Source organism: Pseudochaenichthys georgianus, chromosome 6 (genome assembly GCF_902827115.2).
Source record: "Pseudochaenichthys georgianus chromosome 6, fPseGeo1.2, whole genome shotgun sequence".
Classification (NCBI taxonomy): Eukaryota; Metazoa; Chordata; class Actinopteri; order Perciformes; family Channichthyidae; genus Pseudochaenichthys; species Pseudochaenichthys georgianus.
In genome coordinates, this window is record NC_047508.1 from 39,895,644 (window position 1) to 39,912,110 (window position 16,467).

At 41.3% G+C, this 16,467-nt stretch overlaps 1 protein-coding gene across 4 annotated transcripts in view; it reads left to right on the forward strand.

Annotated features, from left to right (window-relative positions):
* The window catches only part of plekha7a (pleckstrin homology domain containing, family A member 7a), a 177,604-nt gene that overhangs the window by 120,088 nt on the left and 41,049 nt on the right, over positions 1–16,467 (forward strand). For all 4 annotated transcript variants that reach the window (XM_034084272.2, XM_034084274.2, XM_034084275.2 and 1 more), the window contains 3 exons: positions 4,179–4,283; positions 6,728–6,800; positions 10,054–10,154. In XM_034084272.2, the coding sequence (XP_033940163.1) occupies positions 4,179–4,283; positions 6,728–6,800; positions 10,054–10,154 (279 nt within the window). The remainder of the gene's footprint in view (positions 1–4,178; positions 4,284–6,727; positions 6,801–10,053; positions 10,155–16,467) is intronic.

The following is a 16,467-nucleotide window of genomic DNA, read 5'->3' on the forward strand; positions in this document are numbered from 1 at the left end:
CAACCTTTAAATACGTTGTGTTACGACCAGACTGAACGTTTTCAACGGCTATTGGGTAAGTTGGCATTAAGATAAATGTGTTTATCTGACTATATCCAGTGTATTCTGTATACAAATATTTCAGTTGTACTTTATCTTCTAAATGTACCAGTTCTGCAAATCATTTAATTAGCAGTAATCAGATCGATTTGGACAGATTTGGGATGAGGTGTCCGGTGTAAATACATTAACTTGATCTTTTAAGTGAGAGGAAGTCCCGTCTTTAATTACCTCAGCCTCGTAGGTAATTGTTGTCTGGCTGGGGATTTGAACCGGCAGCCCGGAGGTCTCAGACTGGTGTCTGCAGGCTTTTAGGTTGTCAGATCCTGTTTCATTAACGTAACAAATAGCTGCTCTGCCCCCCGAGTCTCTCGCCTACAAGACAGAGTGCTCCAGCAGGGACCACAGCCTTTTCCACAAAATTACCTTCAGCCTAAAAATAGACCACCGCATCGCACACACACATATTCGCAGACACACACACACACACACACACACACACACACACACACACACACACACACACACACACACACACACACACACACACACACACACACACACACACACACACACACACACACACACACACACACACACACACACACACACACACACACACACACACACCCACACCCACCCACACACAGAGGCTGAGACGAACACAGTAAACATGCATTAAAATGGTGTATATGTACACATAAGGGACGACACTGTGACAGTATGGGAGCCTCTGCGTCTTTTCATCATGCTTGGCCAACGCTCTAATTAGTGAGTGGGTTTTCTGTCTCCCAGCTGTGCCTGACTCCCAGTGCTGCTGCCACATCTCAAATTATAAAAGGTGTGTGTGTGTGTGTGTGTGTGTGTGTGTGTGTGTGTGTGTGTGTGTGTGTGTGTGTGTGTGTGTGTGTGTGTGTGTGTGTGTGTGTGTGTGTGTGTGTGTGTGTGTGTGTGTGTGTGTGTGTGTGTGTGTGTGTGTGTGTGTGTGTGTGTGTGTGTGTGTGTGTGTGTGTGTGTGTGTGTGTGTGTGTGTGTGTGTGTGTGTGTGTGTGTGTGTGTGTTGCCAGGGGGAGAAGTCTTTCTTCTGAGGTTTCAGGATAGAGGATGGTGTAATGAGAGTTCATGAATGTGTGCACGGTGTGTTTCCTGGCTACAAACACAATAATAATGCACAGGAATGTCATGGTTTTCGGAGTGGCAATATCTACATTTCTTTAATGTGCAAACAGAAAGATGATTAGATGTCGGTGCCTCACATGTTGTACATGTATTTAAGTGGCAGAGTTATAGCTCAATGTGCTGGAACAGTGAACGCTTCACGCGGTTTAAACCCCTCAGTCGGGTTAGGGTTATCTAACATATTTATCTCTCATATTATTCATGCTGATTGGGAAGACAAACTATTCTGCTGAGCCTTCTGTTACTGCTGTGGGTTTCCAAGTCCATAAGCATGAGTCAAATCCTTATTTTTCTTTTATATGGCATCATTATTTCAGTTTATATTTCGCTAATGTGGTGAATTCATTCAATCGAAATGTGCTTTTCACATCCACAAGTTCTACACAATTCACAGACTTGGAAAACTGGGGCCTGATTTGCATTTTTGCATTTTTGCATTTTTGCTCGGAGCCAACCAAGTACTGTAATCCAGCCCGGCTCTCACACAATGTTTGCTCGGCACAAGATAGGTGTTTTTTTTTTAAAACGGTATACCAAATATGCAAAACCCCTTAAAAGTAATTGTAACAATTAGGGATGTAACGATATATCGAATATGGCGGTAAATAAACGTCTCAATACCGTCGTGAGACTGACCAAATCTACCGCGATTTAAAAAAAAAAAACCTTTCTTCAACCAGATGGTCCCATTGAGATCATCGATCTCTTTTTCAAGGGAGACCTGTCCAACATGGCAGCAAGTAGATTACAACATGAACATAAAACAACAGATAACACATCGCATTTACAGGGCTACATGTACATACCTAGAGACATTGACAAGTACCAACAGTATATGTATATCTCGCCCTGTCAATAAGCCTCACCTTCTTGGCAAAAACTGTATTGTTGTTGAAGTGGTGGAGAGACAATGCACAGTTTGACCCACTGCTGTCACCCATGGCCAAAGCATATCTCTCTGTCCCAGCAACATCAGTACCAAGCAAGAGAGTTGTTTCCACAGCAGGGGATTTTGTAAACGCCCAAACATCCCAGCTTCTACCTGGAAATGTGGACGTGCTCATATTCCTAAAAGATAACCTTGATGACGCCGAGTGAGAGAGTTAGAGTTGAGTTACTTGGAAAACTAAAGTGAAACTTGATTTATTCTATTGCAGGGTCTGATTATTATATTGTTGACACTTTAAAATACTACTATCCTACTAAAATGCTGTACAAATCAGATGTATTATTTAATAAAGAAAAAAAACTCAAGTAAAAAAAATGTTTTACATTTTTTCCTTTATTTTTCAATATCGCGATAAATATCGTGCCGTGGACTTTTTATCGCGATATTATCGTACCGTGAGTTGTTGGTATCGTTACATCCCTAGTAACAATACTTCAGCTCATTATGGGACTATGGTACAATTACTTTTAAGCGGTGGATCAATATCTTGACAACTACAGTACAGTATGTGTTGAACGGCAGACACTTTTAAACCTAAACTTATGTTTGTAATAAACTCTACCATAGTCCAAAGTAACTGTACTATCGTTATTATGAATGTTAAGTGGTATTCACTCAATGCTATTTGGAGTTTCCCCGGTCCTGTAGTGTGTCATGTAGGTTTGTGTGCACGTAAATGGTCGTCAAAGGCTAAAAAGTGTGGTTTCAGACAGAGGGTGAAAAGAGGTGCTGCAGCACGTAAACGCATGTAAACATGTCACAGTAGAGGCAGAAAATACAGATATGAACATAAAAATGCTCATAAAATGTCCTTTTTAATGTACTTTATATATTTCTTCTAGAAATAGTCCTGCCATTGGATAACAACCTTGAATATACAGATTTAAAACACCATAAGCTTTAATTTTGCAGTGACAAAATATCTCCTTTAGATGAGCTGAATCTAAAGGACACTATTTTTGAGGACAAACTGTTTCCCCTTTTTCCATCTCAACTCTTGACTCTGTTATTTATTTTTTAATTATTACGTTTATTCTGGTTTGTTTTGAGTTTGTATCTTGTATTTTAAATGTATTTATATTATGTTGTGTACAGCACTTTGGTCTGAAGGTTTTTAAAGTGCTATATAAATAAAGTTGGATTGGATCTATTCATCCGGAACAAGTTGCCTCTCCAATGCCGAGCTTTCAGCGAACACACTAAGACCTTCATAACTGGTCGCTGCTCGGTGCTCTGAAATCATTTTGAGTTATGGCCTCACTCTTTTTGATTGTAGTCGTTCAGGTAAACGGCCCAGACTCTCGGGCAGGTGTCTGGCTGTGTGGCAAGTCCACCTCTTCTAACCTCCTACCTGATGACCAGACTTTGTCAATGTCTGGCAAACGTCAAGGCAACCATTGCGTGCAGTGGAAAATTGGCTGTCCTCAAATAATGGCTATAATTATGTAACGACTGGGGCAGAAAAAAGGTGGGAGAGAGAAAAGATAATGATAGTGTGCGTGTGTGAGGGTCCATGCAGTGAGGGGCTAGTCCGACTGAATGAGGCTCAGACGGACTGTACGTTACTGCAGCGCTAATTATCCACACGTCCTCTTAAATTATATTGATAACCTTTACCGACCTGTACCTCCTCACGTGTATTTCTTTCTTTACAAAAACATCCTGAAAAGACAAACGAATGTCTTTAGTCTTGTTTTTTGGTCCCAGTATTATTTAATGATAGTTCGGCTACAGAGAATACATGTTCTTGTTCAATTGTTAATCAACCAAGCTCTGAAAAACGAATGGTAACGCGCCACACCACTATGCCACTTAGCGATTAGACGTGTTCGATGTAATGTTTAGTTTCTGAATAATTAACACGCTGGCAGGAAGCAAACACAGAGCCGATTGATAAGAAGCAGCCTTATTATTAGATGACATTGTGCGATGATGGCAGCCATGGCTGAGGACTTCCTTTCTTCCTTCCCCACATCTTCTGAAAGCCTCTCTCCCTGTCGGTGTGTCTCAGGGCTCCCGGGCCAGTGGCAGGGTGCACAGCTTCGGGAAGAGAGAGCAGGCCATCAAGAGAAATCCCAACGTCCCCGTGGTGGTCCGAGGATGGCTCTACAAACAGGTCAGGACGCACACACACACACACACACACACACACACACACACACACACACACACACACACACACACACACACACACACACACACACACACACACACACACACACACACACCACACACACACACACACAAGTGCACACACACACGGACTGAAACATTCTTGCATACACACAAACAACATTTGTACAGGTAGATTGGTGTTTTTGTGATATTGCACAACCGTTTTTATATCTACAAATAAATAAATAAATTGATTATAACATTTTATAATTACAAAAGACAGAGGAGAAATCCCTGTCTCATCTTCCGAAAGCCTGGGTAACATCTTTACATGTTGTTTTGTGCCCCAGACCTTTAGTTTCCGGTGACATAGAACAGATACATGTTCACATAAGAACCGGTGAACAATGACTCGAATGGTTAATGTACGAGTTCATTTGGCGTTGAGTTGCCCGTGTCTCTTTCAAACACTATATGGAGGAGTTCCAGCTCCTTCAATCTTCCTCCACTGGCCTACTTTAATGTGGACTTGATTTATGTATGTTGCGTTGGCAGTACAGAGCACCTGCTGTTGATCACAGACAGGCTATTGAGTATTTGGAGTTACTTAAGATATCTGTCGTTGGCATCGTCCCACTGGAAAACACTGGCTTCAGAACAAGACACGCAGGGAGTGATGTGTGAAGACATTCTACTTTAATGACCACACACACACACACACACGCACGCACGCACGCACACACACAGTATGTTCAGCGCAATTGCACTTTAATTAAAAAACACTTTTACATGCTGTCAGGAACACACACACATCCACGTACATGTATTAGCATGTTCACACATTGGCCCTCAGGTAGCAACTTTTTCTCTTAAAGGGGTTTTTTCCTTGCCTGTAGTGTGTTATACACAGTCGTTTTGTATGCATGTAAATGGTCTGCAAAGGCTAAAATCCCAGTTTTCCCTCCAGGGGGGGTTCACAGGCAGTATGAGAAAAATAAAGAGCTTTTTGAACATTAAAGCCTGGAGACCTGTCGCAGGAGAGACACTACATGCTGATATGGACCTCAACATGAGCCTCTTTAATGATCAGTTTGAGACATGTGGCTGGTTGTTTATTTTTAGATAGTTAACGCCTAAACTCGTAGTAAGCGCAGTACTAATGTTACAGGAGAATACAAAACACTCAGAAGCTAAAGTTTGGTTTAAACAAGACCCACTTTTTATTGCACTAAATAGGATCAATAAACTATTAGTATTCTGTAGCCCACCAATGTTATAATCCAATCATTTTTATTACATTAAAACACATAATAATTAAATGTAAAATATATGGTATTGATGCAGTTTTGTACATTATTCAAATTGGAAACTTTTATATATATTTATTTTTCTTGTGTTGGATGAACAATCTGTGGACTGCGAAACCATCATGTGTTTTTCTCATCTTGGTAAGAGGTAAGAGTGCTCTTATCCGAAACTACGTTTAGTCCTCAGCTAAAATTAGATCAAACATAACTAAACTTAAGTGAATCCCAGACAGACACACGCACACACAAACAAACAAACAAACAAACAAAAACAAACAGACAGACAGACAGACAGACACACACACACACACACACACACACACACACACACACACACACACACACACACACACACACACACACACACACACACACACACACACACACACAGACACACAAACACACACACACACACACACACACACACACACACACACACACACACACACAGACAGACAGACAGACAGACAGACAGACAGACAGACAGACAGACAGACAGACAGACAGACAGACAGACAGACAGACAGACAGACAGACAGACAGACAGACAGACACACACACACACAGACAGACAGACAGACAGACAGACAGACAGACAGACAGACAGACAGACAGACAGACAGACAGACAGACAGACAGACAGACAGACAGACAGACAGACAGACAGACAGACAGACAGACAGACAGACAGACAGACAGACAGACAGACAGACAGACAGACAGACAGACAGACAGACAGACAGACAGACAGACAGACAGACAGACAGACAGACGGGTTTGTGTAGATGTCCTCCTTCTGGATCTGCCCTCCTCTTCAAACAGAAGCATGCTCAGCCGGGCGAGGCAACATGAAAGACAAAGCAGGCAGTAAAGTACCGTGTCAGACCCAGCGAGCCGCACAACGAGGACAAATGATCCCCATCTTTACCTCGCTCATATCCACCTCACTGTTCCTTTCATTACTCCTTATGTGTCCTCTGTCCCTCACTACTCTTCTCCGTCTCTAACTCTCCCTTCTCATTAAACCCCTCTCTGTATTTAAGATGTCTGTCTTCTCTTTCTAGTTATCTCGTCCACTTGATCTCATTATTCATTCATTAATAACTCACTCTCTTCATTCCCTTTCCTCTCCCTGCAGGACAGCTCTGGGATGCGTCTCTGGAAGAGGAAGTGGTTCGTCTTGGCTGATTTCTGTCTGTTCTATTACAAAGGTAAATATTTTTAAGGAGGTTTTTCGGTGTAATGTCGCTTGGACCTTGGAGAAAATGGTTGAAGCGCCAGTTTGTTCCAACACCCTGCCTCCTTGTGTTTTTTTACACTCTTCAAAGACCATAGGAAAGGATGACATAACAAAAATCAACTTGAAATGTAACACTCAGCTTTCTATTGGCTAGCGCTCCAACACATTGTACGTGATAGGATAAGGGGCGGGACATCTCTAAGCGGTTGACCAATCACAACAGAGCCGGCCAGCTAACCAATCAGAGCGGACTGGGCTCTGGTTTCAGACAGAGGGTGAAAAGAGGTGCTGCAGTATGAGAAAAATAAAGACACACACAGTAGAGACACTAAATACAAATATTAAAAAAATGAAAATTTGCAAAAGAAAGTCCTCTTTAAATGAACACCGATCAGTCTGAATAAAACCACGGTTATATTGTATTCTGCCGGTGTCTCACTGGTGTCATATTATCTATTTAAGACTTAGTTAAACAAATGTAGTGTCTTAGAAAAATATCTTCTTTTAAAAGGTTATCTTATCGAACATTTGCTATTTAAAAAAATAAGCCATGGAGATATTTATATATGTTCTCATCTTTCTTGGTTTAAATGGAACAATGTGAAAGTACAGCCCAGTCTTTGCAGAACGAGACACCCAGTACATGTCTGTATTGGAAATCGGACAGCTTTCAACAAAAAAGCGTTTTGGACAAAGTTCAAACGCTTGAATTGCATTTTGATGGAACTGGATTTGAAGTGAACTGCTGCTGACAAAAGCGCCAGACACTGAATCTGTGCCGGCTTTAATCTGATCGCTCAGGGTGCTGCAGCTCAAACACATGCAGAGAACCGGACACACTCTCCATCACACACTCCATCAGCAGCAGTCTTTATCTGTGGCTCCACGCCTTTCCGTTTCCTCTAAAGTCTCTCAACAGAACCAGGAGGATCAAATCAATCCCTTCTCTCTCAGTTCAAAGGTTTCGGCGCTCTACATAAGCGCTCCTGTCAGGGCTGTAGAGGTCACGTCCTTGATTGATTTTTTAGGGAAATGTGGGATTTGTAGTAGCGTGTGGGGACATTTTAAAACCGAGAAATACTTTTTTTAAAGACGAATACATATGGACAAAGATAAACATTAAGGCAAGGCAAGTTTATTTATATAGCACCTTTCAGCACCAGGCAATTCAAGGTGCTTTACAAAAATGAAAGACATTCAGACAAAGGCATTTAAAATCAGTCATTAAAAAGAAAGGCTAATAAAATAAACATTAAAAGATAAAAGTTACAGTGCCGTCTAAGATATGAATAGTTCAATTATTTCGGTTCTTGATTTTTAATTTATTCACAGAACCTCCCTTTGGAAATCCGAACATTTCCGTCCCGATTGTTAATTTAGACTGATTGTGTTCACCATGTTTTGCTCGCATGACATCCACAATCGGACCCTCAGGAGGGTGTACTAGCCCCCTACCCTGCTTTGGGTTCCATAACAAAGTCTTTAAGTGTTACCTGAACACCCCGTGTTACCAACACACTATCGTTCACCCGTCGGTGCTGTGATACTTGTTCCTCAGTACAACTCACCCAAACACTGATCGTAAACCCTGAAGAATAATTTAATTCAGGATGCGTGGCAGAACTTTTTTTTAACTTGATGTATACAATTAAAAATTAAATTGATGGGATCGATGGACAGAAAATGAGTTGACAACCATTTCAATGTTATAGTTTTACTTATTATTCAAGTTATAAGGGCACAAATGATTGGATTTAAGCCTCTAAATTAAATGTAAATAAATAATCCTCTTCCCAAGTTTGTATGACAGTTGTATCTGGATTTAGGACTGTCAAACAAGAAAGTGGATACTAACATTATTATACAGACAAAACACTACATTTAATGTGCAGATGGAACACTAATAATGAAAGTTTCTGTTGAAGCTCTGAACAAAAGGTCATTGGTCAACACCTTTGAAGTAGGGCGGTCTGTCTTGTGGGACTTTGAGCATCCTTTGTAAAACACTATTACACAGAAACCTCTTATCTTCACACTCAACTTCTATAAGAAAACAACTTGAACAGGGGACAAAAAGTGACGCATTCATGTACTTCACTTGTCACAGCACAGTGTGGTCTGCTGAATGTGCGTGTGTGCGTGTGTGTGTGTGTGTGTGTGTGTGTGTGTGTGTGCGCACGTGAGACAGTCTGGGCAGAGCAGATAAAAAGACCTCACCCTCTCAACCACTATTTAGGGAATGTCTCCTCCAAAGGTCCTTGAATTATTTTTAAACAATTGCCCCTTTAATCCACGGAGCTGCCTTATCACCTCTCAGCCAAACACACACACACACACACACACACACACACACACACACACACACACACACACACACACACACACACACACACACACACACACACACACACACACACACACACACACACACACACACACACACACACACACACACACACACACACACACACACACACACACACATATTGTCATACTCTTACTACATTTTTTATGACCTGCTAAGCGGTGTGTACACACACATCGCATTCTAGCGTCCTGTCAAGATGTTCAGAAAACAAATAAAAGCAGATATTTATTCATATACGTGTGAAATATATACCATATGACATGTTCTGGTGTGTGTGTGTGTGTGTGTGTGTGTGTGTGTGTGTGTGTGTGTGTGTGTGTGTGTGTGTGTGTGTGTGTGTGTGTGTGTGGTCCTTTTTGAGTTTAAGACCATTAAAGTAAGGATGTTTTGGAAGGTCAGGACATTTTTAGCAGTCTTTTCTTGAGGGAAAGGTTAAGGTGAAAGGTTGAGGACTGCATTATATCAATGAGGGTCCTTACAAATACAGAAGGACAAGTATATGTGTGTGTGTGTATATGTGTGTTGACAATGACCTCAGCATGTGAATCGGATGGAGCAGGAATGGCGGCCGGCTGCCAGTTGGAGCAGACCTGCTGTAACACTTGTGGTCATTCACTGTCTTGGCACAACACGGCGGTCTGAGTGACGGCATGCGAGTGTGTTCATGAGAGTGTTGTGATACTGGTGGCAGGCAGCGATGAAATTAGTGGGTGATGACTGATATTTAATCTCTTGCTCTTTCCTCCATATCTCTCTCGCTCCTTTTCTCACCTTCCTCACCCTGAATATCTTCTCCCTCTTTCTCCCCGATACTCCCTCCCTCTCTCTCTCTCCCCCCCTCTCTCTCTCTCTCCAGACAGCAGAGAGGAGTCGGTGCTCGGCAGTATTCCTCTGCCCAGCTATGTCATTTCCCCCGTGGGAGCTGAGGACCACATCAGCCGCAAGTATGCCTTCAAGGTACGCCAATCTTTCTCCTACAGAGTTGTTCGCGGTGACTAACATCTTTAAATCTCTTTCTCTGGCGTTGTTGTTTTTCCGTTTGCAGTGTGTGTAGCCACCGATGTTTCCGCTTGTGGGTGTCAAACAAAAACAGTCGAGGAACGATTCCCTATGTAGAAGAAATGCAACGAACATTGATTTTCACTGCGTCGGGAGAACCCGTTCGACCAATGAACCCTGTAATCTTAAAACGAAAAAATTAAATTAGAACTGTTTCTTTTAAACTCATAAGACAGTTGCTGTGAAAGCTTATTTCACCCACATCATGTGTATCCAAAGTGATCGAAACACTCACAGGATTCTTCTCCACGTCGAAACAATGCAAAGCATGCGAGGCTAGCTGCACACTTCAAAGTCGCATTGCACTGTTTACATTGTGGAACATGAAGCATCAATTAAGTCCAACTTCAAAAGACTTTGGAAACATTTTAAATACTATGTTTTTGTTCCACTCTTGGCACATAGGCTAAAACTGTATCACTAGTGCTATTTAAAGCACTCTTGATGTGGACAATGATTAGTAATATTAGATGTTACCTTCCAATAGAAAGCCCCTGACAACTTAATGCTACCATAACACCTTATTGGCACGCAGCTATTCCCTTTCTTTGAACACATATTTCACGGTGTGCCATCGAACACATGTTTTCGAAGCCGATTAGAAAAGTGTCTCACAGCTATGACTGCATGTAATGGAGGTTGTAAGCCGTAAACAAGCATGTACATATTGCTATAAAATAGATTTGATATCATTGCTTTTACAGCCCTGCCTAAAATTAGGAAAACATCTCTAATGATTTTTGAATGCTCGTTAAAGGAATAGATAAATCTCTTCCGACATAGCGCTGCCTCCCAGCCGCCCCTCAGCTTTGAGCAGCACTCGGCACCTGTCGTGTTGAAGTCTATTACCGCCAAATGTCTGTCAGTGGCTTCATCGAGACGGAAAGCTCGTCTGGAATGAAGCTTCTCCGTGGCCCGAGGCTCAAGTCTGTTTGAGTCCTTCCCGACATGTGGGAAGTTAAGAGGCGTAAACACCTACGGAGTGTTTACATCACAAACAGGCCTCCTCTTTGCTCACGGATTCGATGTGTATGTAAATATCCACATGGTTTTATCGGTCCAACAGACAAAGTCATTTGTGATCAGTGAGTTAACATTGACTCTAAATATTGTATATTAAATGAAGGGCATTTTTGCCTTGTTGTTAAAGAAAAGCCCTTTGTCTAAAAGGTCAGGTTTTACAGCAGCAGCGGCCATGTTTTATGAGCTGTCCTTGAGCAACACACCGATCCACAACCCTCTGCTTAAAGGTCTTTGGGTAAGTACGTTGACCTAGTGTTTGAGTATTACAATATGTAAACATCGTACTCAATATACTCACTGTCGAGAGGACAAGGTGGGTGTCTTTAATGCACTTAGAGACAGAAATCAAACGGGCAGACATCAGATATGAACCCAAACCATTACCCAGCTGGAAATCCCTTTTATCATCGTGGGAAGAATAACGCAAGGTGGTGAATTGTAGAGCCGTGGCAACATTCAGAGACTTCAGAGTCAATATGTGTGCCAAGCTGGAGTTAGTACACGATCAGGCGCATATTCAGCCGTAAACAAGGCAGCGAGCGCTCTGAAGCCGTGCGGCATCAACGGTACTCACCGCTCTGGAAGGGGAGGCCTTGGCTCGATGCGTTTGAAGCAGGGCGAACGGGGACGAACCTAAAGGAGGAATCAGGGCGAACCGGTTAAACCAAGCACGCTGTTATTGGACTTATTGGGAGCTATTCAAAAACAAAGTAACATGATAAGACTTTTAGAGTTTATGACTTTTATGCATCTCCTTCCGACATCGCTCACTCTGGTAAACTCTTCCCTCACCAACATGCTGAGGGGAAGCAAAGGGGATAAAAAGGCAAGGCAAGTTTATTTATATCGCCCCTTTCAACACAAGGCGATTCAAAGTGCTTTCCAATAGATGGCACTGTGACACTGCCTTGCAGGTTTAAGCTGATAGTGGATTAGATTGGCTTTAGAGTCAGATAAAGCAGCAAGTGAGACCTATCTAGGTACGTCCTAAAGTTCAAGCTAATTGCAAGGTCTGAGCAGAGAAGGAATTACACTGGAGAGAAGCTGCATTCTCCAGATGTCTTCGATCTCTCTCAACATCAGGTGGTTTTGTTGTGAACCCCAAGACAAGGAGATTATCCTGGTGGATCTCACAAGAGGCTTTCCACCCTCATTTGTCCCGTATTAACGTCGTGTACTAATCCGGACATCGACTCTTGACTTAAGGCTGAAGTGAAACCAATAGCAGGCAACCAAACTGGTGTATGCAACAATCCCAGTGGGCAGTAGAAAGAATATTATAATTGGATTATACTTCCTGGTAAAAGTCAAACATATTGTTCACAGTTTCTCCACGATTGGAAGAAGGAAATTATGATTTCCACAGGTCATTAAATGGTGAAAGTGCTTGTCATTCACATGAGCGACTTTGAAAAAAAGAAACTACTGTCACAAAGGTAACAAATTAGTTCTCAATTAGCATCATTATATTTTCTACAATATGAGGTTTTGAGACATCTTAAGCCTTAAGGCGGTGACGGGGAATGAAGAGGAAGAATGAACGCAAATCAACATTTCCCATTAACAGAACTCAAATGATAAAAATAGCAAAAATGAACGATATGCATTAATAAGCAATATTCATGGCTGTTGCAGACTGGAATGTATCTCCATGTTATTCTTTCCTTATAAGAGCAGCGTAAATGTGTTTGTGTTGTCTGACCTCCACTGGTCTGACTTCTCACAGAGCAGCAGCGATGTAGAAGTTGACTCCAGCGTGTGGTCAGGACAAAGGGAAATTACCCCTTTGGACAACACCAAAGTAACTATAGGTAATGTTGGGTGCTTCTAGCGGTAACAACAGGCATACAACTACCAATCAGAGAGGGCCGTTATACATCCCGGTGTTCATTCAATCCTTAATGTCTCAAATAAACTGAAATGGAGCTGAACCAAAGCCAGCATTTCCACCACAGGGGAGTGTCCCGTTCTCCTTGAGTGGTAACATCATAAAGGCCACGCAGGTCTGTAACCCACAGTGATGGAGTGGGTATTTTATGTGAACGCTGCACACATCGACTACCGAATTGACCTTTAAGCTTCAACGACCTCCCCCCCCCCCTCCCCTTATTCACCGAGTCCTCTTCTTGTTCCCATTGGTTGGCTGCTCCGACTGGGACGTCCCTCTCTCCTTGTGAGTGTGTCGCGTCGCCCAGTGACAGCCATGCCATAAATAGGTATTCTCCCCTCTCTCTCTCGTGCCCTCCCTCGTTAATATCCCTGTTGTTGGTGGTGTGGCTTCTTTGGGTCCAAACACGACAGAATATATACAGCGGCTGTGTATATTCCTCTGTTGGTTTTTGATGCATGTTTTTTGAGCGCAACGTGTCCTTTTGGCTGGTTGTGTTTTCTTTTAGTGTTTTGTCTTAATCCCCCCCGTGTCTCTCTCCCCTCATTCTGTCACCACCCCATCATCGCAATATGAATCTGTTGGCTTTTCTTGTGTGGGGCTTATCGTTCATCTTTGTGCTCTCACTGCCTCCTCATCACATCCACCGTACCAGCATGCAGGATTCTGACAGTGTGGGGGACAACGTTGCTATTTTGAAGTCACCTCACCTCACTCTTCTCTGCCAGTGATGAATAGTGAAACAATAATGTACTGTAGTAGATCTTCAACTGACATTGACTTTTCCAAAGTCGCTGCGGCTTAAGGGAACTTTGAAGTAGATAAAGCTGTTGTACTTTTCCCTAACAGGATTCAAACTCTGAATGTTTTTCATGATTTAAAACCCAGACACTAGGGCTGCTCGATTATGGCAAAAATCATAATCTCGATTATTTAGGTGAATAATTGATATCACGATTATTAAAAACGATTATCCATTTACTTTGAAAACATCCATTTATTGAAAATAAGGTGTAGTATGTTTTTAACAGTTGATTACCCTGAACTTTAAAGGTGGGGTAGGTAAGTTTGAGAAACCGGCTCGAGATCGCTAGAATTTGAAAACACACAACCGGAGAAAATCTGCCACTTCCTCACAGAGCCCCTCCTCCAACACACACGAACGCGCACATGACCAATGAGGGCACGAGATAAGGTTGTGCCCCGATGGAAGGCTGACAGGCACTGTACTTTTTACAGTATTACGGCTTCGACAGATGAAATCTTTTTATGGATTTTTTGTCAACGCACTTAAGATATTCATTGCTATCGGGATGTTAAGAGCATTCCATGGAATATAACAAAAAGTGTATCTCGAGCCGGTTTCTGAAACTTACCTACCCCACCTTTAATTATAATTCAATTGAAAAAAAAAAAAGAAAGATAATATATGTATTTTTTTTAAATAATAATAATTGTTTTATTTCGATTATGTTGTTTTCATAATCGTTGCAAGCCAAAATCGTATTTGCCATTAAAATACGATTAATTGAGCAGCCCTACCAGACACCCACATGCGGTTGCTGCCTCCATTTGGATGTTTTTCTCTTTACATTTCTACAGTTTAGAGAAGGTTGGCTTATCAGGAGCTTTGTGGCGCTCTGGCTGCTGAGGCTTATCTTCACGAGCACAATGACTTTTTAAATAGCGCCGCGACAAAGAGTGTATGTGAGTGTTTGTCTGGGGCTGTCCGCGGCGGGCAAAGAGCCAACACTTTTGTAAGCCCTTCTAAGAGCAATGAGGGAGTGATATTTTCCAGTTTATAGAAAAAAGCAGCACGGAAAGGGAAGTGATTAAGGGCTGAAGAATAAAGGGAGAATAAAGAGAGGAAGCGATAGGTGGAGAGGAAGGAAGTCAGCTGGTTGTGGTGAAATAGAGGGCAGAGCGAGAGGGAGTTTTCATTTCATATTTTCACACAGCATCGTTGAACAATATAATCGGCAACACTAATAATGTGGAACACTCTTAATACTCCCACACACACACAAAGAGAAAGCGGCTTGGCTGAGTGTGAATTCTGTGTGTGGGAGTATGGGTCATGCACTCGGAGCTGAATGACCCACTCAGCATTCCTGATAAAGAGAGGTCTCAGTGTTATTTTAAACCGCTGCTGTTGTGTGTAGCATCAGGTTACCGTCGTATGTGTTAGGATGTAACTCAAATAGGGACAAATCAAAGCTGGGGACAGGATTGGATCGACAGGGCTTTTAAATGTGTGTATGTTGTGGCGGAGGTCGTGTGGGTGTGAATTGAGTGGAATATTTAGTCGATTTTGGTATGGCTGCAGGATTTGTGAATAATAACCAATATCCGATTACTTTAACTGACTGATTTGCGATAGTCGAGGGGATGATCCTTTTTGGAACATTATTCACATTGAAACATTAGCTAATAGTGTGATTCTTTTACCAAACAAGGATTTTTTCATTCAGTCTGTAGAATACCGTTTGTAGGCAGCTTCTCTGCAGCTCCACAAAACTTAATGAGGATATTTTCACAGATTATTTTCTTTACTAAATATTACGTTTACTGTGATTTGGATAATGATCTAATCCATTTTGATGATCTGCAAAGGTTCAGGTTATTTATTTGTACCCGTAGGTAGATTCTGTTTGCAGAGGAAAAGACATGGGATCCATCCTGACACTAAAAACAAACAACAGACACATCTCTAATAAAAGGACTAGTAAAAGTACAAGTATACCCTGCTCAACCAAATCTCTAAATATTTCAAAAACATTTTAAGAAGGAAAACACTAGTACAAACATGGACATTCAAAATTCACAATTAAATAAATAAATACTTTTTTTTCTGAATTCTGACTTTTTTCAGAACCCTGTCTTCTTTTCAAGATGTTGACTCATGTCTGAATATTTACTATTTTTTTTCAGAATATTGACAATTTTTTTTCAGAATATTTACTATTTTTTCAGAATATTGACAATTTTTTCCAGAATATTGACACTTTTTTTTCAGAATATTGACTTTTTTTTCAGAATTCCGACTATTTTTTTCAGAATATTGACTATTTTTTCCGAATATTGACTATTTTTTTCCGAATATTGACTTTTTTCTGAATTTTAACTATTTTTTTTCAGAATATTGACTTTTTTTCAAAATATTGACTTTTTTTCAGAATTTTAACTATTTTTTTCCGAATATTGACTTTTTTCAGAATTTTAACTATTTTTTTTCAGAATATTGACTTTTTTTCAAAATATTGACTTTTTTTCAGAATTTTAACTATTTTTTTCAGAATA